At 40.8% G+C, this 22,547-nt stretch overlaps 1 protein-coding gene across 1 annotated transcript; it reads right to left on the minus strand.

Annotated features, from left to right (window-relative positions):
- Positions 1–366: 366 nt before the first annotated feature.
- LOC142074928 (katanin p60 ATPase-containing subunit A-like 2) lies at positions 367–16,623 on the minus strand. Its single transcript, XM_075135945.1, has 5 exons — positions 16,545–16,623; positions 15,948–16,011; positions 14,544–14,662; positions 1,865–2,027; positions 367–437 (listed from the first exon to the last, which is right to left on the minus strand). Exons 2-5 carry the CDS (start codon positions 15,957–15,959, stop codon positions 417–419), a joined length of 315 nt encoding a protein of 104 aa, XP_074992046.1. The 5' UTR covers positions 15,960–16,011; positions 16,545–16,623; the 3' UTR covers positions 367–416.
- Positions 16,624–22,547: the final 5,924 nt, after the last annotated feature.

Here is a 22,547-nt window from a genome sequence, read left to right on the forward strand (position 1 = left end):
TTTATACATAAAATTAAGACCGGCGTCTTCATTACATAGCAACTGCCATTACATTATTTCCATGAAGAATGTTTTTTGAATGGTCATTGAAAATGGCTAATAAAAAATAACCAAACAACCCCCCCTCCATTAAATTTTGAAAGTAAAGATTTCCCCCTGACATTTCTCACAGCATTCTCTTTCCTGGAAACAACAGCACTTCCCTCCCCATCACCATTTGATCCTTTGCAGGGAAGGCGATGCCATTTTGGAATAGCAAAAGTCTTGGAAGTTTTCGATCTTTTGGGGTTTTTCTTTTCAAACTGACTCAAATTCTCTCTGCCAAGCTGTGTACTTCTGGCTTAGGTTCTTCGCTGATGGCTTGGTGTGGGCGATCACATCCAGGAAATCTGCTGTTGTGATCGTGTCTAATCGGATCACGGGTAAGTTACTGTTACCTGAAGAGAAGAGAATTGAATAAATACTGTTATTATTACCAAAAGACATTCTTTTATGTGCCTAATGCAACACTTAATATACAAAACCGAAAGAATAAACCTGGTGAGATAAAGAAAAATTCGTATTTGTGCACAGAGCACAGGTACTGACAGCTTTAAAAAAAGGCCTGATTTTCAGAAACGTTAGCTTAGGTAGATGTTTTCGAAACGTGCAGTTTAAAACTTTTCTAAGCAGGTAGCAGAGCTCCACCTGCTGGGGTTAACATTCTCATTTCTAGGGTCGCAGCAGTAGATCAGCATTTCCCAGGTCGGATTCTCTACCCAGAGCTGTGGTACCTGGCTGATGATTTTCAAGAGCATGGAAAATTTTCCTCACTGGTCTCATGGCTGCTTCCTTGCACACGAGTTTTATGTCTGAGCCGGAGTACCCGTCTGTTTCCTGTGACGGGATCAGAACGATACATGACAGCTTACAGGCTTGCCCATCGGACAGGAGTGGCATTTACAAGCATATATATTTTATATATATTTATAGATAATATTTGTAAAGTCTATTACTGTCTGAAATATATTTATATGTGTGTATATATACACATACACACACATATTTTTATGGTACCCTCCCCTCAACATTATGTTGCTTGTTCTTGTTTTGAATGCCCACAGTACCTTGTAGGAGCAAGGAAAATACTGGGCATTTTCTTTCTAAAGGGCAATTTTCCGTAGGTCAAATAAAACTCATCTTTCTGTATCTGTTCCCAGCTTCCCTCTTAATAAAATAACTCTATTTCCTCATTAACATTTATGAAACAAAAACTAAGCAGTATTGCTTCTGCGAACAGAGGTAAAAAGGGCCAACTGGGTAAGTTGTAAGATATTTTCAAAGAATTTAGGAATTGACAAAGGGCTAAATGAAGAAAGCCTGGGTATCTAGTGAATCTCTTCACCGTCTAAATGCTCTTCTCTCCCACAGCAGTGGAGCTGTGACAAATCTTCCCTACACAATTAACTGTTCATTACCCCCATGAATTGGAAGTGCTCCCAGCCTGGTGAGAAGAGTGATAAAATATACTGTTGCTGGAAGTCTCCCTGTATTTAAGGCTGAAAAGTTGGCCCAACAGAGAGGATCAGAATACACCATTTTGCAAGCAGAGCTGTGTGAAACCGGTGATTTCCACACCCAGGTACGAGCCTGTGAAATGCTCAGCCCCATGTCTTGCTGGTCTCCCTTTGGCTGGAGCCTCAAACGGGCCTGAGGTCCTTCCCCCAGCTCTGTATACCACAATTGCTGTCCCACCCCTCTGCTTCGGACCTCTTCTGCCACAACAAAATGATGTCCGTGATGTACGTCACTCTTGCTAACGGTTCCCACCCAGAAAGACCTCAAGCACCGCGTGGGCGCTGTCCCTGCTGCAGCGCTGTCTCACCTGGCCCAGCAAGCTGTAGTCCAGAGCCGTTCTCAGCTCCACTCCTCCGCTGTTGCTCAGAGGAGGCAGCCAGTGCTGGATCATCACCCGCCGTGCCTCTTTACTTGGGAGGTCAACCAAAATCCTCTTCTCCAACCGCCGCAGCATGGCAGAATCTAACTCCCTGCAAGCAAAGGAGGAGAGGAATCGTCTCAGCGTGTCTCCTTGCGGAGACATGGCTTTGACAGCAAGCTCCTCGCTGCAGGGACTGACATTTTTCAACCCCACCTGTAACTGTGTCAATCTAATTTTGGAAAAAAAAAAAAACGATTAATTATCCAGTGTATTCCTGTTCAGCATGTTAGCGATACGCTGGCTTGTGACAATGAGGCTTAACAATAACAACCAGAAGTTGTAGTTCTCTTCCTTGGCTCTGGTACTCATCTGCAGCGTGTCTCATCAGCAATAACCTCTCCTTTTCTCCCTTTGCTATTAAGGGGACACTACAAATTGTCTGTCTGGGGCACTGTCAGGACTAACTAATTGCTACCTTGCAAGGGATGCTTTGTAGGTACAAAATACAGACTGAAGGTCTTGGATGCGAGGGCCATGTTTATGGCAGAACAAGACGTCGATCTGAGACTGCTCCTGCAATACAAGTTATAAATAATACGGCCACAAAGGAAAATATCCTTATAAAAAGGATCATGTGAAGGATGGACAGGCTGGATAAATGTGTCAGTGAGCCAAAAACCATGATGCCATCAACATCGACACTGATAAAGGTATTTTGCCTTAAAAAAAAAAAAAAAAAAAAGATAAAATGCAAAAGATTGGAACTACTCTTCATTTTTACTTGCTTGTGATGCACAAAGGAAACTTGAAAGAAAAGTGAATGTTTCTCTCTGTTCCTTTCTCAATGCATTTCATCACCATCTAGAAATAGTCCTTCTTGCCAGTGCCACCGGTTCCGTCAAGTGTCAGGAGTCCTGGTACGCCCGGCACGCCAGCTCCTCTCAGACACGCATCCAAACAGTTTATTTTAATCTATTTTTTTCCCAAGTGCTTTTCAGTTGTTTGCATCTAACGGTAACACAACCAAACAACTGAATACAAATTCCTACTCCAGTTCATCCCTTGTCACTTGTGTAATGGGAACGGTCTACAAGTACCCCAATCATCCGTACAATTTTCAAGAAGAAATAGCTGCTACAAAATATTTACTCACTCATAAGTCTCCGGTGCCTTCCAGGACCTGCTCTGAGCTATTATCCTTCCAAGTGCTGTACCGATCTTTCTCTACTGGCCCCAGTCAGTCACAGACTTGTTATTTCAGTTTAAAATATAATTCAGTCCTCATACCTGCCGAGAAACTCTCATCAAGGGGAAAAGTCACTTCAGTGTGTCTTGTGCAGACAATAAAACAGGAGCCCTAAGCACCATTTCCACCCTTGTTGGCCGAGCAGGAGGAGCCGGCTGTTGGAGGACTGTGCCTGCAATCTGGGACCGTAGGTACACTTAAATAAACCTGCCTCCACCTTTCCTGATTGCCTGAGTGAAAACCTTTTGCCGGCAAAGTCAACATTCAAGCAACGCTTCTTGTATGAAACTCCTCTTTAATTTGCAGGGATCTCAAAGCCAGCTCAAGACGGATTTGTAGCACACCAAGAGAGCTTATTTCTGTCACCTTTGGTGACTTGTCCTTATTTTTTAATAGCAGAGGTATTCTACTGGTATAGCACATGATAAAGAAAACCAAAAATGGGCTCCCCAAATCTCCATATAGATGCCTATAGTTTTCCACAGACCTCAGCATGCCTGGCTCAGCGGGAGCAGAAGCACCTCTCCCCCGAAAGGACCTCTTGGTTTGGGAGAGCTTGTCCCACATGCCCTGAGCCAAGGGCAACGAAAGCAAAGATTAGAAAACCAGATCAATAGGAACTCGGAGGAGAACAGGAATTCACTCAGATGCATCCCAGTACTTCTAATCAAGGCCTCAGAAGTAAATACCAGAGTTTGCTAATCAATGGCTGTTGGTATATTGATACTATTATTGATATTTTTTAGGCTGTTTAAGATGCCGTCCAACATTCAGTGCAACGCCTCTCGCACAGGGTCCTACCTAGAACGGACGAAGAACCATGTTAGTCCCCACTCTCCTTCCAAATGTATTTTTCAGCTCAACTTCTCCTCAAAATTGTTTTGCTTGGCTGGAAATAATTACTCTCTGGCTAACCAACCCCTTGGCTGTTATTTACCCATCCTCTGCGTAAACAGAGCAAAAGTTCTCAGGGTTTAGAGATGCCTGCGCAGGTACTCTAACCCGCCCTTGCAGGCAAAGGACAACCACAGCCAGAGTCTCTGCAAATACCCTACAAATCCTCTAAATGATGACGTTTTCCATCATTCCTCCTGCTTCAGAGCACTCCTGAGGTGTCCCCTAAGATCACAGTTTCATGAGCTCCCTAACCCTGTTCTGTAAATAAGTCCCCTGATACACAGAAGTTGCTCTATTTATCCAGAAAGGTTACAGTGACCCTGCTTGTTTGCTAAAGAGGAAAATAAAGCATAATATTTTTGTTATCTTAAGTGTTTAGGTTGTTTGCTGAATTGTTTTGTTAGTGATCAAATGCAAGGTTAAGTGACATTAACCAGAACAGAATAATAAGCACTGAACCAACCAAAATATTCTCTGAAATAATAGCCAATAAAAGTATTAAGAAATGCTCATGAAAAGATACACAAAGCTGTACAGGACCTATAAAAGCGGGGGACACTTCGGAGCTCTCCCAGGTTGACATCAGGAGGCATCATGCCATGTTATCACTCCCAAATTTCATGAAGATAAACAAGACAAACACCTAGTTTCATTTCCGGAAGGGAGAAGGGTAAAAAACACATTTTAGGCAGAAATTAAGAGACCTCAACAACTCCAGAGGTGAACCCAGAAACAGCAACAAGGCCTGACTGGTCCATAATTAATCCCTGCCTAGTGCGATCATCACCGCAGTGCCCTAGAGGAAAAGGCACCAAAGATGAGCGAGCTTCTCATCCTTCCCCCCTCCCATCCTCCTGTGCAGATGGCCTGGGCAGAGCCCCCACAAGCTGAGGGCTTGTTCTCACTCCACGTCTTCTCCTGCTGCTCTTAGGGCTTCCCCACATCATCCTCCGCTCTCCTTCCTCATTCTCCTCCACCGTACACACCGTGCACTGCTGAGTGTGAAGGAAAGGGCTCACTAAGGGGTAATACCAGATCTCATTTGGATTTTGCAGCCCACCTCTTCTTGAACTCATTTTGGCCATGAGCTCACGGCTCCGACAGGACTCAGCTCGGACAGAAGGGAAGAGTCTATCAGCCCATGTCCAAAGAAGAGCAACAAAGCTGGTGAAGGGCCTGGAGCACAAGTCTGATGGGGAGCGGCTGAGGGAACTGGGGGTGTTTAGCCTGGAGAAGAGGAGGCTGAGGGGAGACCTCATCGCGCTCTACAACTGCCTGAAAGGAGGTTGTAGCGAGGTGGGGGTCGGTCTCTTCTGCCAAGTAACAAGCGATAGAACAAGAGCAAATGACCTCAAGTTGCACCAGGGGAGGTTTAGATTGGATATGAGGAAAAATCTCGTTACCGAAAGGGATGTGAAGCATTGGAACAGGCCGCCCAGGGAAGTGGAGGTATTTAGAAGACGTGTAGATGAGGTGCTTAGGGACATGGTTTAGTGGTGGACTTGGCAGTGCTAGATTAACGGTTGGACTCAATGATCTTCAACCTAAACGATTCTATCAGTCTATATTCACCCATCCCAAGTGTGGGGAGGGAGAAGAAAGCAGCACTGCAATGGAAGTCAAATTAAATGCACTAATACATTAGGAAACATTCACTACGTGGTTAAGGATCACTTTATTTCTTCACTAACGAAGCCTTTATTTTAGTTAATTACGTTGAATCATTTCAACAAGTAATTTGTCAATAGAAAGTGCCTTGCTGATGAGTAGCAGGAAGCGAGGCTGGGCAGCAAGCACTGGCTGAAGAGGAAGATCAATAGCTGCAGTGCAGCTTAGGACAGCGTAAAGAGCTTTAAACCTTCTTTTCATTCGTCTAAAAGCTTTGTACTAATCTTTTTCATGATCGATAAATATCCACGTTAAACAAAACTCTTGAAATCCAGCTTAATACCAAATGTTTGCAAGAACACAGGGCTGTGCTGTGAAGCCACAACCTCCGACTGTAGTACTAGGTATTTTGAAACTTTGTTATGAAATATCCCTATGCAGCTGAAGTCTGGGTCTTACAGTAGGACTGAATGTTGCCTAATACACATAAAAATAATCTGTAAACATATAGTTGAGATCTTAAAGGGGGTTCAAACCCCGCCGACCTCTCTGGAAGCAGATACTCCCAAATTCCTCGAGGCTGTGAGCTTCAATGATGATGTAAGATGCTCATGGCTTTCACTAGCTTTCCATCCCCCTAAAACACCTTTCTAAGCATACACTCAGCCACATCTTAAAGCATATTCTCTGCGGTAGGCACATTTCTGCCAGACAACCTAGTTATTACACTCATAGGTTGGATTTGCTTAAGAGAGGACAAAATCCAACCTGCCCAGGAGCAATGTTGAGAAAGTCCAATGGGAAATTCTAAGCTCTCAGATATAAAACTTTTGAAAGCAGAAGCTGGCTTCTCACAACATCTCAGCTGCCACCCTCGTACCAATAGAGATTGCCAGCTTTCTGTGGGAGCAGTTCCCCCAAAATAGAAATCTTGTCATTTTGGATCTACCTTAAAAAAAGCTGTGTCATTTTTGATGTTTCAAAGAAACAATTTTGCAGAAATTAGCACTTCAGAATTGCAAAATGATCCAAAATCAAATGCGTAAAATACTCAAAACTGTATTCTGTCATTTTTGCATGACTTTCCAGAAAGAGTTTATCGGTTGCATAAGACAGACACATGGTAACAAGACACATGCAGGAATCTCTTTCCGCAGAAGCAGAGAGAGGTCAGCCTCACGCTTACATTAACACATCTCCAAGATCCCTAGATCCAGCACCAGCCACACGGTGACCTTCAGACCAGTTGCTATCTCTGAACTCTTCCTCAGTGGGCTTCAAATACCTAATTTTTCCTTTCAAACCAGCGTGCAAGAGTAGAAAGACATGGATCCTCTAAAGACACCTGATCCCTTTTAATACTGCCATGCTGCAGCATTACATGTGAAGCTTAGCTACTCACAGGATAATTTAAGAGACCATGGAAAGGTGCAATGCACTGCTCAGAGTTTCTCCTTCTAAAAGGGTAACGATGCTACAATAACATAAACATTTATAGTGTATTACTAATGAACCATAAAGAGATGAATGGGTTATTAATGCATTAATTATCTTTCAGACTTAAATGTGCACACACAGTAGCTATTTGTATTTCAGCATTTTCTTACACAACTGGAACATAATTAAATCGAATTCTGCTCAGTTGCTTTCATGTAGATACTGTAACACAAAATGGGGTGGATTTTGTACTGATTTAAATTCATGAGTTTGTCCAAGGCATAAATCCCCCAAACCAACACACAGACTCTGCTATTATGGCTGTAAAAGCCAGCGATGGCATTGTACTCACACTGTTGGGCAAGGGTAGGAACCAGCCTAACTTGTACACCCAATTTCTACATAAATTTTAGATGCCCACACAACCGTTCTCCTAGTTAAAGAGCCTGAAAGCCCTGGGCAGGCCATGGAGAGAGGCAGATGAAAGCCTCTGAATATTTTGCCACTTTGGCACTTGAATTTCAGCAGGTAAGATGTCTGCCTGCTGGTTCTCAGAAGCATCCTTCCTTTATTGTATGGGAAACATAAGGCTTTGCGTTAGGAAAGAAATGTAGAGGGAAAGACAGGCTTGTAGAAGGAGGTGGATTGGATCTCTTCCCATGATGGACAGAAACTCCAGCCTTTACATCAGAGAAGAAGAACTGAGTAATTCTCAAGTGACTTCTTAGGTATTTACTTTAATTTATCTAATTTTAATGAGGGATACTGAAGGGTAACACACTGCCAGTTTTTATGCAGCAACTGTGCCTCTATGCCTAACTTAAAGACCGCTCCCCTTAGGCTTTCTTAAATTCAGAAGAGAGAAATACTTTGAATTACTCTCACGGTACCTAGATTAGGCCCCTGCTTTGATTTACAGCATCACAGAATGGCTGAGGTTGGAAGGCATCTCTTGGAGATCATTTAAGTCCAACCCCCTGCTCAAATCAGGGTCAGCCAGAGCAGGTTGCTCAGGACCACATGCAATCAGGTTTTGAGCATCTCCAACGATGAAGACTCCACAACCTCCCTGAGCAACCTGTGCCAGTGTTTGATCACCCACAGCTTTCACGAGATTCCTGTGGGCTCATTCTTCCAGCCTGTCGAGGTCCCTCTGAATGGCAGCACAACCCTCTGGTCTATCAACTACTCCTCCCAGTTTTGTATCATCTGCAAACTTGCCGAGGGTGCACCCTGTCCCATCGTCCAAGTCGTTGATGAAGAAGTTAAACAGCACTGACGCCTGTGGGTCTCTCAATTGCTCCGAATTGCTGCATCTGTTGTTTTGCTGTTGACTGTCTCACAGCAGGGGAAACTTGCCTTCTACCTCAGGTGCTAAAATTATGTGATGTGAACACTGCCCACAAAGTTCATGAAAGATGACGGACTGGGAGTTGATGCTGTTTTATAAGTACTCAAAAGCAAGCAGCTGTGGACACACACACACTGTGTCGTTCAGACTCCGACACTCCCTATGGCCAGCAACAGCCTGCTGATCACAGCCCAGAGCCCTCCAGTCACACAGAGAGGCTTTTCGCTATAGCAACCTCAGGAGAATCAGCCAAAAATCGCTAATCATGAAAAACAATCCAGGAATGAAGCCTGTGGTTTTGTGGGTGCAGAGCCCTTGTTTGCTCCCAGCCAGTTTTGGATGCCCTGTTCTGCAGCTGTCACACTGCAGAGCTGGATGAGCGTCACCTCAATGAACAACGTCAAATTTCAGTCAAATTTCAAGTATTGCCACTTGAAATGCTGCTGAGCCGCTGCTCACACAAGGTCATTCCTGGGAACACCTGCCATTGGGCTCCACCAAACGTTTCCCAGACCATGGTTTGAAGTTCCCTGGAAACAGGACTGCTTTCTTCTCCTTTTCAGACTCCTAGCTTGACCACCTCTACGTGTGAGAGGTGAAGAGGCCCACTTAAGTCTGCACACCTTTAGGGACACAGATATCAAGAAAGACCTCAGTGCTATGATGATCAGCAAACTGCAAAACATTAGTCATTCAGTCTGCCCCCAGCAGACACCTTGCATTACTCTGCTTCACGTACACTTCAGGGAGAGGAGGAAACATGGAAAAAACCTTCTTATGCCTAACTCATCTTTTTTGCAGACATCTGCCTCCAAGATTGTCCCTCATCAAACAGATAATTTCCACAGTTTACTTTGCTGAGGTTCCCCTCTCTGCTTCCAACACCCAGATTTCTCTGTTGGAAAAGATGTTCTTCCACTGAAGATTTCATGGATTGGTAGCCCAGGGACGGGGAATCTTGGAGCAGGCAGAAATCCACAGACTAGTTCCAGACCTATGAAAACTAACTTCAGAAACAAGCCCGTCATCAATGTGCTTCAATTCCCTGTACAGGTGTTGGGTCCTACTCTGGGAAATGATTAGTGAGCTACAAATCAGACCGTTAAAAATAGCTGTGCTTAACCAACAGCCCCCGTTTTCCCCATGTACCATTTGCAACCATTTAATAATGTTTTGTATGAAAGAAAAAGATACACTACACTAGTTCAGATGAATGATCAAGCCAGATCAACATGCTGGCCCTGACAGAGGCCGTGGGAGACGCTGTTCCAGGAGAGGACATGAGCTGGCCATTTTCTGCTGCCTGTTGGACTCCCCCGAGCATGCACAGTTGTTAGACTACAAATGTTACCTCCCCACCTCCTCCTCTCCTGTCTTGTTCTCAACACATGTCCTGCCCATTTTGAGAACCAACGTGATGAAGTGCCCTCGTTCCAGTCTTAAACCGTTTATTCTTCTATTCTAAATTATGTTAAAGAAACTGAAGAATTTTGTCCCTCAACTTTGAAAAGTCGCATTTGATACCAATAAAATCCAACATTCCTATTTATGGAGTATCCTTCTAAGCACTAGATGTTTTAAGCACCTTACAGTTCCAGGCTGAAACCCTTCTTAGCTTAAACATAGTAAATAACTTGCCCATAAAGTCAAATACTCCATTTTAAATATTAGCAGCTGGTAGCACCAGCGTATGTTGACTTTATTATGGATTATTCTCATGTGGCACAAATAGCAAGAATTGTAGAGTTTAAAAGTAAAAGCTCCAAATTAATCTTTAAATGCTTTAACCAAATATCAAGGCTTTTTCTGCAAAAGTCTAAATAAAATCTTTATCTGTGCTTAGAAGCTCATGCAAATGTATTCAAAATGTACTCTCTGGATCTCTTACCATGGCAGATTGGAAGCTGCTAAAACAAATACAAGATCATCAGATCGGGCCAAGCCATCCATCTGCACCAGTAATTCTGTTTTCATCCGTCGACTTCCTTCATGTTCACCACTACCAAGATTCAGAGAAATATTATTTGCTCAGTGCATTAAAGTAATCATCTTTATTTATACAGTGTCATTCACAGCAACTGAGCCCTTGTCACAGTTTTGCCCCAGTTCAAAGCATGATTAAGCTCCATTAGCTAACATCTAAGCATTAAAATCAAGCTTTCTAATGATTACTTAAATGGACTCTTTTTAGTGCATTAAAGTGAGGAGAATTCCCTATTACTGAATCAAAAGAAAAATTCTTTTTTTCCCTTCATATTGATCTCCACGCAATGTTGACGTTTACTGGAGAACAGCTAAGGCTTTGATTGATTGACCTATATAAGAGAATTTTTATAATGTGATAGTTGCCATTAAATAACTAACACACCTCCCTATTCAGGGCAACTCCTGGCATTTTTTTGTGAGTGAATGTTAAGCGGCCACAAGGAGATACACCTACTACTGAATTCAATATTTTGCAAAATATATTCTATCAAAAGCAAACAGAAAAATATGCCGTATTGAAATGAATTTTAAAAACGGGGCAGAGACCACACAGAAAGGACCCTTCCTCAAAAAGAGAAGGGGAACTTAAGCAAAGTGCTAAGAATTCTGGCCCTGATCCAGGTAACCAATTTTGCAGGAAACCAGTTTGAACGCTTGGTCCCAGATGTGGAGTTCTTGGAAACTCCTGGATCAAACCCAGAAAAAACATCAGGGCCTTAGATGGTAAGAGCTACAATTCAGGTTTAATGGCTTATTTCTGCAAAGGCATCCACATATCGGTGCCAAGTCAATATTTAATAAGGATATGTAAAAATAACTACATAATCTTAGACAAAAATCCTTATTAAAATATATAATCCGGTGATGTTAACGAGAGCTTTTAAAATTATATATGAAGGCAAAATTTGGCCCATAATTTATCGCTATTAACTGACAATTATTACAAGTCGTATCTTTACAATATGGCATATTCTATTTATAAATCTTTGTGAGCATATCATTTACAGTACATAAAATCCACTGTAATGGGCTCCTAATGGTTATAACAAAATTTTTATATTTCTCCTGCTTCTTAACCATCCCTAACCTTTTCAATCTGTTTTCAAGTATGAACTGTCTACACCATGAATGACAATAATAACATCCTCCCATTCCTGCATCTGGAAGTCCTGACAATGCCACCAAAATTTATCCCATTAATGAAAATGCCATTCCACCGTGTACACTCCATTTTACCCTGCTACGCCTAAGCCTGTCCAAAGTGTCACAAAATCAGCTGCTTCTTGCTCGCCTCTAACAAGTCATCTGTTGATTCCCCTCCACTGCCTTTATTTTCACTTCAAATCCCTTATTTTAAAGTACAGCACCACTGGTTGTACACTCTTGCATCTCTCTCCTTCTCACAGCCTTGCTGGACCTGTAGTCCCTGGCTAATCTTCACACAACCTGTCTTTCACGCTTGCTTCTCTACTGATATAATCTATTGTGAATGAAACAACCACTACATCTCACTCTTTAAATCCCCACAGCATATGCAACACTTCCATGAAGCGGTGCTTTCAGAGCTGATAGGCATTCAGACAATAACACACTGCGAGGCTCCTAAAGCTGACAACAGAACAAAAGAAAAATTGCTTAATAAAAAGTCAAGAAAATTACCATTATCACTCAAAGTAATTATAATGTCAATAAAATCTAAAAGACAAGTCTTTCCGGGGCCCAATCATGCTCCTGTTGAAGTTTAGCTAAGATTTGTTTCTAACAGGTACACTCTATGATTAAACATTGGTCAGCACCTGAACACCTGCACTATTGAAAAGGTGCAGTAAAAGGGGGACAAATATTCTCCTAAAGCCATAGGAAGTGGTCTCATCAGTTACCCAGAAGCAGTGCCTCTTTGACTCATAACTGACTCCAGCTCATCCAAGAAAATTGTGGAAGGAGCATGGTACCGGGCAAGCTCAAATAACACCTGTTTAGAGAGAAGAGTAAATGTGAAAGAAAAGATAAACTAACACAAAAAGGCATTAAGGGCCACTGGCACAGAAGATAAGTAACAGCAGCCACATTCCAAACTTCTAGGACAAAAAGGGATATCTGTTGGAAAAAAGCTCTGGGTAGGCTGAGGGTCCCTGAATCCTCTCAAATTCTGAAAGGTTTGTAAAGGAGATATAAAGAACACAGGCTTGTAATCCTGTCTTTATATGTAAATCTTTCTGGCTAAATCCTATCAGAGTACCCTGCGAATAATGGGATAGAAGAAAATGATCCATCAGGGGATTCTGGGAACTCCTAAATTGTTATCAGAGATTAAACATCCGTCTTTTCTTGTTGCTCCATTTGTAGTTTTTTAAATAAGGATTTGAGAAAAAAAAATTAAAAATCAGCTGAACCATAATGAAAGAAAATGGACTGATTCTCTTGATAAGAATCAAGCAGTTCTTTTGTTTTTCCTGGTGAAAAAAACCATAAACTGCTTGAACAATGAAGATTAAAAAATGGAATATTAAGCGGAGTCAAAAAATCTGGGTCTGCCCTTTGGAGAAAGAACTTTCATCTATTTTTCTGTAAACATGGAGAGGCTTATATTAGCAGTAAAGACATATTGTCGGTTCTTCTTCAGTGAAGTGTTCTTTGAGTTTTTAAATAAATATCATTAACAATATATATTAATCCAGCACTTTTTAATCTGAACACTTAAAAAACCCAAATTTAAAAAGATATATATTATTTTCTACACTTTGGATATGAAGCACAGGGTTTAAATTATTTGCCCAGAGTCACAAGTAGTCCATGACCAGTCTACAATTTTACTACAAATCTAAAATACAAAATCACACCAATACAACTGAGAACTGAGGAAAACAGGATAAGTGGACGTGCCTCCAAAAGACCACAAAACCCACATATACTTCATACAGCTTCAGAAAACTCCTGCATCAGCCTCATGTGATTTTAGGATATAAATTCACACAATACTTTTCTTAGAGCTGTCCTGATTCGCAATCTTATTTCATTTTTGGATTCTGCCAAAATTACCCTCAACTAAGGGTAAAATGCCACAAATTCAAATCATTGCAAATGCTGCAGCATGTTCACAAAAACCTTTTGGATGATGGTGTCAAAAAACAGACTGTCCCATCCCTACTCCTGCCAGAAGGGAAACTTCTAGGAAGCTACTGAGACAAATGTCAAGAGGATCAATAACATAGGAGGTGAACGTCAGAAGAAAAATGTGCCATTTTAAAGGACAAAGGACACATGAAGAATAATTACGTTGCAGACATTGCCTAAATTTCAAGAGAGATTAATAATGCTTGTAATGCCATTTGCTGAGCGCAATCTGTTACGATTATTCATTTTCAAGAGCTCTGTATCTATCCCAAGTGTAGCCTGAGATGAGCATAAAGGAAGGCTAAGAGCTTGTGGATTTCTTACGCTGAAATGGTAGATGTTACGGAGAGATTAGGATGGGCATCTTAGAGCAAGGATGCAACACCTGAATCCCTGATTTTTTTTGTACCACAGTTAAGCCATGCATGCTACTTGCTAGTCTACATGCAAAAAAACATTTACCCATCAATGTACTTTTCTTAAAACAACATTACATCTGTGTTTGACTGTAAGATCTTTGTGACAAGGGAATTCTTTGCCGATTCTGTGTCCTGAAGACTAAGAATAGTAGCAAATTTGGGAATTTAAATAACATTTTGTAGGGAACCTAGGAGCCAATCCTTGCAGAAAGGATGCGAAGCGCTTTGAAGGGGTCACTAAGCAAACACTATTTTAGTTAGGAACTCTGCTTGCCTCTCTCTTACTCAGTGAGTCAAAAATGTTTGCTGCCTTCAGGACATCTGCTTCATCTTGCATTACAGAACTAAAATTCCACAGCAAGAATCCATTGTGAGGCTTCTGCCTCAGAAGTGACGTTATTTCCATTTTAAGAACTAGATATGAACAGCGTCACATGTTTTGCCCAAGACAGGAAAGATTATGAGTATCAGAGGAATACTCACTTTCCAGTTCTGTGTTAAACTCCAGTTCTTTAAGTGGGTACCCGATATTTGTTAAAGTATAATGAATAAGATAATAATTCTTACCCGGACAAGTTTTTCTGAATCACCCCTCCATTTGCTGACAATGGTGGACGCCGATATGTTGAAAAAGGTTGTTTTGCATTCTGTGGCAACAGCCTTAGCAAGCAAAGTTTTTCCAGTACCTACAAACAAGTGTTGAAGAAATTCACTCTTTAAAGAAATAAAGTGCAAATGTTTGAATAAGTCCCCTCATCCTACTATCACTCAGATGAAAACACTAAAATAGAAAGTCATAGAATCATCAAATGGTTTGGGTTGGAAGGGACCTCTGAAGGTCATCTAGTCCAACCCCCCTGCCATGGGCAGGGACATCTCCAACTAGATCAGGTTGCTCAGAGCCCCGTCCAACCTGGCCTTGAATGTTTCCAGGGATGGGGCATCTACCACCTCTCTGGGCAACCTGTGCCAGTGTCTCACCACCCTCATCGTAAAACATTTCTTCCTTCTATCCAGTCTGAATCTCCCCTCTTTTAGTTTAAAACCATTCCCCCTTGTCCTATCGCTACAGGCCCTACTAGAAAGCCTGTCCCCATCTTTCTTCTAAGCCCCCTTGAAAGGCCGCAATAAGGTCTCCCCGGAACCTTCTCTTCTCCAGGCTGAACAACCCCAACTCTCTCAGCCCGTCCTCATAGGAGCGGTGTTCCACCCCTCGGATCATTTTGTGGCCCCTCCAGGATTGTCTGGAGAAACTCAGGTAATACAGCACTGCAAATGCATTCCCCAAATTCTGAAGTACTACGTGCTACAGGTGGCCACAGGTCAAGATGCCTTCTGTGGCAAGTACATCTAAACATTCACAGGAACAAAGGGAGTTTACTGCAGGGACAGCCTTTGCAACCTGACTGAGGTGATAGCTGTGCCCGCTGTCCCCTTCCAGCCACGCTCATGGTGGCAGTGCTTGTGTCAAGGTGGAGCAGAGGGAGCAGTGAAGCTGTGCTGACATGGAAAACAGCCAGCTAGCACAGCAGAGGGCAAAGCTTCCACCCCACTTCCAAAACAACCCCCAAATGCAGTAGAAGAAAGGAAGGACATTTTCCTCAAGAAGGTGAGTTCATGCCAGATTTATTCACATTTTGTAAGATCAGGTCAAGCCAAAGTTGATTTATATGACCCAAGCTGAGTAAAAACAGAGATATAACATGAGTTCTCACTCCTCTGAATGGTTAGTATAAGTAATGGTTTTTGGAAGATTCAGGTGTAGAAATAGTCAAGGGTTGTGAGAAAGGCAAGTGGACAGGTTTGAGTGGGAGAGACAAACATAATCATCCACCATTGTCTCCTTTTATTTCACATTTCAGAACATGTTCTTTATTAACACATTTGACCTAATTAGCATCAATGATTTATCCGTGGGACAAAAACAGAAGTAGTGATAAAAAAATGGATATGGTATAAAGTTTTTCATACCTGGTGGTCCATACAGCAATAATCCTTTCCAAGGAGACAGAATGCCAGTAAACAGCTGGGGGTACTGAGGAAACCAAAAAGTAATTTAGGGATTAAAAATGTATCATCTATAACAAAATGCAAAGGATTCTAACCTCTACCCCCACTGCTCCTAACGCATTCAGGAAACCTAAAAAATTTGAAGAGAGGGGGATAAAACCCCTCCAAAACAATATAATATATATGATCTGAGTCCTGAGAAAAACACTGTATTTATCATTTGAAATCTGTTTTAAGTGAATTCTTCAAATGCAATTGGTTTGATATTCTCTTCTATAAGTCATTTTCCATTGAATCAATATAAGCCAAATCCAGCACCTCTTACATTGCCAAAGGTGCCAAAGAATAGGCCCAACACTTATAATTTTAATATTGAAAGCCATTTTCCTATAGGAGAATGCGTATGTCATTGTCAGATGAAACAGGAACAGGAATAGTTCTAACGTGAACTGCCTACAAAAGCACAGAAATAGTGAGAACTCTAAAACACCACCGTAATGACAAGGAAAATGCTAATGAGCCCAACACTGGTTTTCCCAAAACTCTTTAGCACCTTACCCGTATGGGATAAACAACTGCCTCCTTGACTAGCCTTTTAGCTGCATCCAGTCCAATAATGTCATCCCACTTCACGTTTGGATTATGGACATAAATGTCCTGCAACATACATTGCATCCTGTTAGTAAAACAACTTCTGCACTAGGATAATGACCTCCAGCAAAGTAAAAGAATCGACTCAGTTATAAAGTAAGAGTGCTAATAAGTGATACAAACTGTATTATTTAACCCTACGTACTAGGGACCTAAGAGGAAAGCTTACACAGCAATCATTTCTACAGAACTGCTACATTGTGCCTTGCTTCCCCTCAAGCCCCTAGTTTCCCTAAGAGCGTATACACTGCCAAATGTATATGCTGAGCAGATCTGTTTCTCAGATCTGTTTTCTGTTAGTTGGTTTTAGTAACCAGCTAACGTATGAAGAGCTATCATGATATGAAGATTCACCACACCTAATATTCTGTCTCTGATGCTGGCAAGTATTGGATGTTTAAAAAAAAGTTTGGATATTTTAAAAAACTCCTATAAGCAATAGGAGTGACATGTTGGTTCATATTTACATTCACCAAAATCTGCAACTGAAGGACTTCGATAATTAAAATTACATCTTAGTCTTTGAGTTCAAACACCCTTTGACATTCATTCCTCAGTGAATTTCTCTTACCTCTTTTTTGAACATGCTTATTCTGCAGTAGTAAGTTCCACAGCTTAATCACGTGTAATGTGAAAATACTTTTGTTTGTTTTCAACTTGATGCTCAATAACTTTATGGCTGCACCTATTACTTATGTTATTACTTCTGTTATAAGTAACAGTGAAAAATTGCTATTTATTCCACACTATGCAAGATTTTATATACGGCAAGAAAAGGTGCGAGAAGCTCTGTAACAGGAGGAAAATTTTCCCCTAAGCATCTATCAAAAGATAGTCGGTAATTAGTCTATGCCCTGAAGCACTCACTAAATTAATTTCATTTAATTCATCAAACTTTCCAAATCTTCTATGAATCTTTCCATTCGCCTTAGTAATATTTTGTGGCTTTGTGTTTCAGAGACTAATTGTTCTGCACAAAATATCATATCCTCAATACAAATACTTGGGATAAATTCTGCTCTCCAATAAAAACAGGCAGTCCTCAGAGACTGAAGAAAAATTATGTGCTTATATCCGAGGGGAAAATTTCATTTAATACAATTAGAAAAATTATTTATATAGAGTAGATTACACTTTCCCTTTCTATTAACAGCAAATTAAGATGAATCAGATTTATGATACTAAGTAGAGACTTCCATAACTGTTTCCAAATTAAATTAGATTGTGTTGTGAAATAGATACCACATGCTATTTATTTTTATTGATTTACACAGAGTTGATTACCATAGCAACTACGAACATACCAGCACAATTTAAAAAACATACCATAATGAAGGCTAAAACAACCCCATTGCTTTTTGCTAAAGTAGCAGCAAGAACAACACTATTTTAAAGGTTTACCATAAACTAAAAACCAGACAGGAATTGAAATGAATGAGAATTCTCTTACTTTAAGGATGGAAATTTCTTAGACTTCAGTTCTACTAAACTGCAAATGCAGACCATACACAGCTATAAAAATCAGTCAGCAAGAGTTTTCCAGGCTTTTTAAACAGCTGATTTTAAGTATGTGGGAGCAACAGCTGATACCATTTCTGATGCTTACATCCAGAAAGAGTCCCAACATTATCAAACATTGTGATACTATGTTTTGGACAAGTTTTGGACAAGTGCCTAGCGGGGTCTGGGAGGTGATGCATGCAAAGCATTTACCTCCTTCGTGGCCACTGAACCCCAGTAACCGAGGGCCCTTTTGCTAGACTGCACCTCGACTCACAAGTGAAATGCAATAGTGCCGATGATGTTGGGATTCCCTTCAGGTGCCAAACTGCCCATCCTGGAAGAATCCCCAGTCTGCCCTGAGATACAGTGTATTATCGATGCTGCTCATGCCGCTCCTGTGCTGGGATGAGGGAAGGGCACTGCTTGCAGAGCCTACAGCAGTAGCACCTCTCAACTGCGCCAAGCGAGAAAAGACAAGGAGTTCCAGATCGTGCAGGCAGCGCAAAGCAAGGCAAAGGACCAGTATTACAAACAATGCGGGAATATCAGGGTTTAGTAATTTTGGTACATGGTATCTAGAAGATACACTCAGAATCAGGATATTGCTGCGATACTGGCCCACCATCCACATCGAATACAGCCCAATGCCTTGAATGGAAACTGCACCCACAGAGTTGAATCGAGGTTTTTCCGACCATTTGATCACAGTTAGATAATACATTAGATAATAGTTGGTATTAGCTAATGTATTTAAATCTCTCTTTTCAGTGAAGTATTGTACATTTTCTGTAGCAATAAGAACAAAGGGAAAAGCTATGACAGTCTCATGGGTACAGCATGATTAGATTACATGTTCCCCATTAGAAAGGAACGGTCTTAATTACTTCCTCCCATTGTATATGAGAAAGAAACATCTTTACATGTAAAGAAATGACTTGTCGGGAGTTGCATGATAAGAAAAATAACTTGCACTATTCAAGAAAAAGCACTATCAGTGACAGTAAAAAGAAACAAACACCTTTCTCAGATGACAAAGATAACCAACATCTCTATACAACCAAAATGGAGATCTGATCTTACTTTGCTTACAACTGTTGCAAGTTCTCTCATCTCACCAGTCATGCCAATAAAAGCACTAAGGGGTTTCAATAATCGTTCCTAAAAAAGAAAAACATAAGTTCTTGTCAGACTTCCAATTATTTTTAAACAGACAAACTATGAAATAGTTTCAAAAAAGGTGATACATCATAATAATATCAACTTTTAAAGCTGTAAAAATATGGATAATAATAAAGATTTTGAAGTAAGCCATATTTGCAGTAACTCCTCTTTCCATCTGACAGAATCTAATCCTGAATTAACACTAAAATGAGCAGCTCTCTTATTGCACATGTAGTCCTAAACATAGATTAAGAGGAGTGAAAGTCCTACACAGATTAAGAGGAGTGAAAAATGTAACTATGGGTCACCGCATTGTCACATTCTCTGTTTTGAAAGTCTCTTCAAGTGTAGTAGTTGCCAGGCAGACTGGCACCATGTAAGTTGGATGCACTGTCTGAGAAGCTATGGCTTGTGTCAAGGAGTGACTACTGAAAATTTCTCTCGACCATCTGAACTCTGTTCTCAGCTGAGAACAGAGTTTCTCTCTAAACTCAGCTGAGATGAACGCTAAATACATACTGAATGCAAAGGAACCAGAATTTCACCCTCAGAAGTTCTGTGGGTTTCTGCAGGGTTTTTTTTTCTGAATCATAAGATATCCTTTGTATTTGTTGCCTACTTTCATGTTCAAAGGGTAAACAACTGTCAACAAATTAGACCGGTATCAAGTATGACTGTCCATTTAAGAAAGAAATACACCACTCAGAAATCTAAGCCCTTTTTTAGCACTTGGGAACAAAGACAACATTGCTGCGGTATTTTATTTTGTTCCTGGTTATGTAAAACTGATGTTCATATTTGTTGGATGGAAATATGAACAGAAACACTTACTGATGGATCCGGATCACAGTTAAGGCTGTTCAAGGCTACTCCATTTGATGGTACTTTGACAGCATCCTGAATCATCCCGTGGAAGTCAATTACTTGGCCCTAAAGGAGAAAACAATGTTGTGATAGTCTTTACCATGATGATAGCTCTACTGTTAAAACTGCATTGGGCCAAATTTTGGTTGCCATTACAGCAATGAGTTTCCTTCCTGCACATACAGTCCTAAACATGGCAAAAACTGACCACAGAATCTGTGGTAGCAATGGGAAAAGAATGCACATCTCCTCAGTCAGTGCAACAATTTAACTGCAGAGCCTCTTATCATGTCATTCAGGAATTTGAAATTTATCTTCAATTTTAGCTATTACCACTGGGTTTTAAAAACAGAAATATTTTTCCTTCTTGACGGTGTTTGAAATACTATTTAATGTAAGCAGAGCCTCCTAGGCAAAGAAACACTGCCCAAATCATAAAATTGACCCTTCAGCTAATTATACAGCAACATTTTATACAAAAATAGACACAATAAGCTCTCATTTGATATTTGTGAATAACTTGCATGTGTTTTTTCTACATACACATCTCTATCATAAATCACATACTAGGTTTCTACCAACCCTTCTTGGGTGAGTACTGTCTCCTCCAGTTTTGTTGATTGCTGAGATGCTTAAGCCAAAGTCAGGCTGCTCCAGAGTAACTGCACTGTCATTATTCTAAAGAAAAATCAATTTTAAAACAGATGTGTTGCCAAGTAGATGAGTGTCAGATATCATTCCGTCGTAGGTATCATTCCACCTCTTCATACATGCCCGGATGAGCTGTAGCATTACATGGAAGTTGCAACTGTAATCCTGTATTTGTCAGACAAACACCATTGTGCATTTAGACTTCATCTGACCAGTGACAACAGTGGTGAAAGCCATGGCTCTAGAGCTCAGTATTCATGTTATTTCATGCACAGAGCTTCCATTTTAAGTTGCAGAAATCTGCATTTTACACAGCTATGAGAAGAAACACTTAAGAACTGTGGAAACGACAGGCAAATATAAGGCACAGCATGTCAACTTAGAAATGAGGAGTCATTTTAGGATTATAAGTTACTTTGACATTCACTTCACAACAGTTATTGTTTAAAATCTAAAAGCTAATGGTTTTTTTTAAAGGGTGAGAACTGGTCAGAGATGAGCTCCTCCCTACACAGGAATATAGACAAGGACTTAAAAAAAAAAAAAAAAAAGAGGTTCTCTTTCACCCAGTTCCTCAAAAGCTGTAACAGACGCAGTGCTTGCCCACCAACCTGCTGTTCCTGCTCCCTCCTCTGTAAGGGGTGGTAATAAAGTAGTTTTCACAGCAATCTTACCAAAATGAGACTCACAAAACTGAAAATTACAGAGCCAAATTACTCCCCCAATCTCAAACACCTTATGCAACGTGAAGACGCTTACAACTGACACCAGACTTTCTACTTGGTTTGTTTGCCTTGCTTTCTGGCACTAAAGGATGAATCTTTAGTGGGTATTAATGGGAAAACTCTGGTTGCTTTCAGTATGGTCTGGCTTATATGACTCCTTTTCCTCTAATTTTTGCCTTTGACTTCCTCCCCAACTCACAGCCAGAAAGCATATTCTCCTGAAGTCTTGCATCTATAATCCTTAAATTACATAATTAGTAAAACCCATCAGTTACACAATTAGTAATTGTGTAACTCACATCCTCTTGCTGCCTATAGCCTCTCAAAATAAAATCACATTAATTTCAGCTGTAATGCTGCCAAGATAAAACACGTTTAAACCTGTTTGGGGCTCTCCTTGGTGGATGATTTAAATTCTGTTGTACTCCCAGGTGAAGTTTTTGACAAAGGTCGTTGCACTGTCTGATGTTTGAGCCTTGAGAGATTCTGAGAAGAGCTTGCTGCCCTAGAATTAAAAAAACAATATCGTGAAAGGCTTTCACAACTTCTTTTCTCCTTCAAAATACCAAAAGATTAAAAGGCAGAGTTTTCAAATAAAGCAGTTTTGGGCTAACTTTGCTCCCACTGAAGCTAAGGCATCAGTTTCAATCACTGCTAGCAAAGTTCATTGCTTACTGCTTTCAAACACGCCATCCTACCTTATCCACACTGCAGAAACTTTCTAAATTGTCTGCATCTCCATTTGGGAAATAAGTCTTTATTTTCCTCTAAAAGATACAGAAAAATGCACCATACAGTCAGCAGTGTGACTCTAGGCTTTAGTATTCCTATGGTACCACAACATTAGTTTAACCACACTGCATATTGCTTTTATAGGAAAATTTTCTGCCCAGAAAAAAACCCACACATTTCTCTTACCTTCTTGGTCTTCCTCCAGTTCTCAGCTGTTGTTTATTTTCCGCTGTGGCAAAATTAATATTAAAATGGAAAATAATTAAGGACATAA

The sequence above is a fragment of the Calonectris borealis genome, chromosome W (assembly GCF_964195595.1).
Source record: "Calonectris borealis chromosome W, bCalBor7.hap1.2, whole genome shotgun sequence".
Taxonomy (NCBI): Eukaryota; Metazoa; Chordata; class Aves; order Procellariiformes; family Procellariidae; genus Calonectris; species Calonectris borealis.

Excerpts from the sequence above, each read along its gene's own strand:
- LOC142074928 (XM_075135945.1), bottom strand. Across the intron at positions 2,028-14,543 it reads ATTCAGAAAAACTTGTCCGG|GGAGTTAGATTCTGCCATGC; the intron begins GTAAGAATTATT and ends CTTTGCTTGCAG. Across the intron at positions 438-1,864 it reads ACTACAGCTTGCTGGGCCAG|GTAACAGTAACTTACCCGTG; the intron begins GTGAGACAGCGC and ends TCTTCTCTTCAG.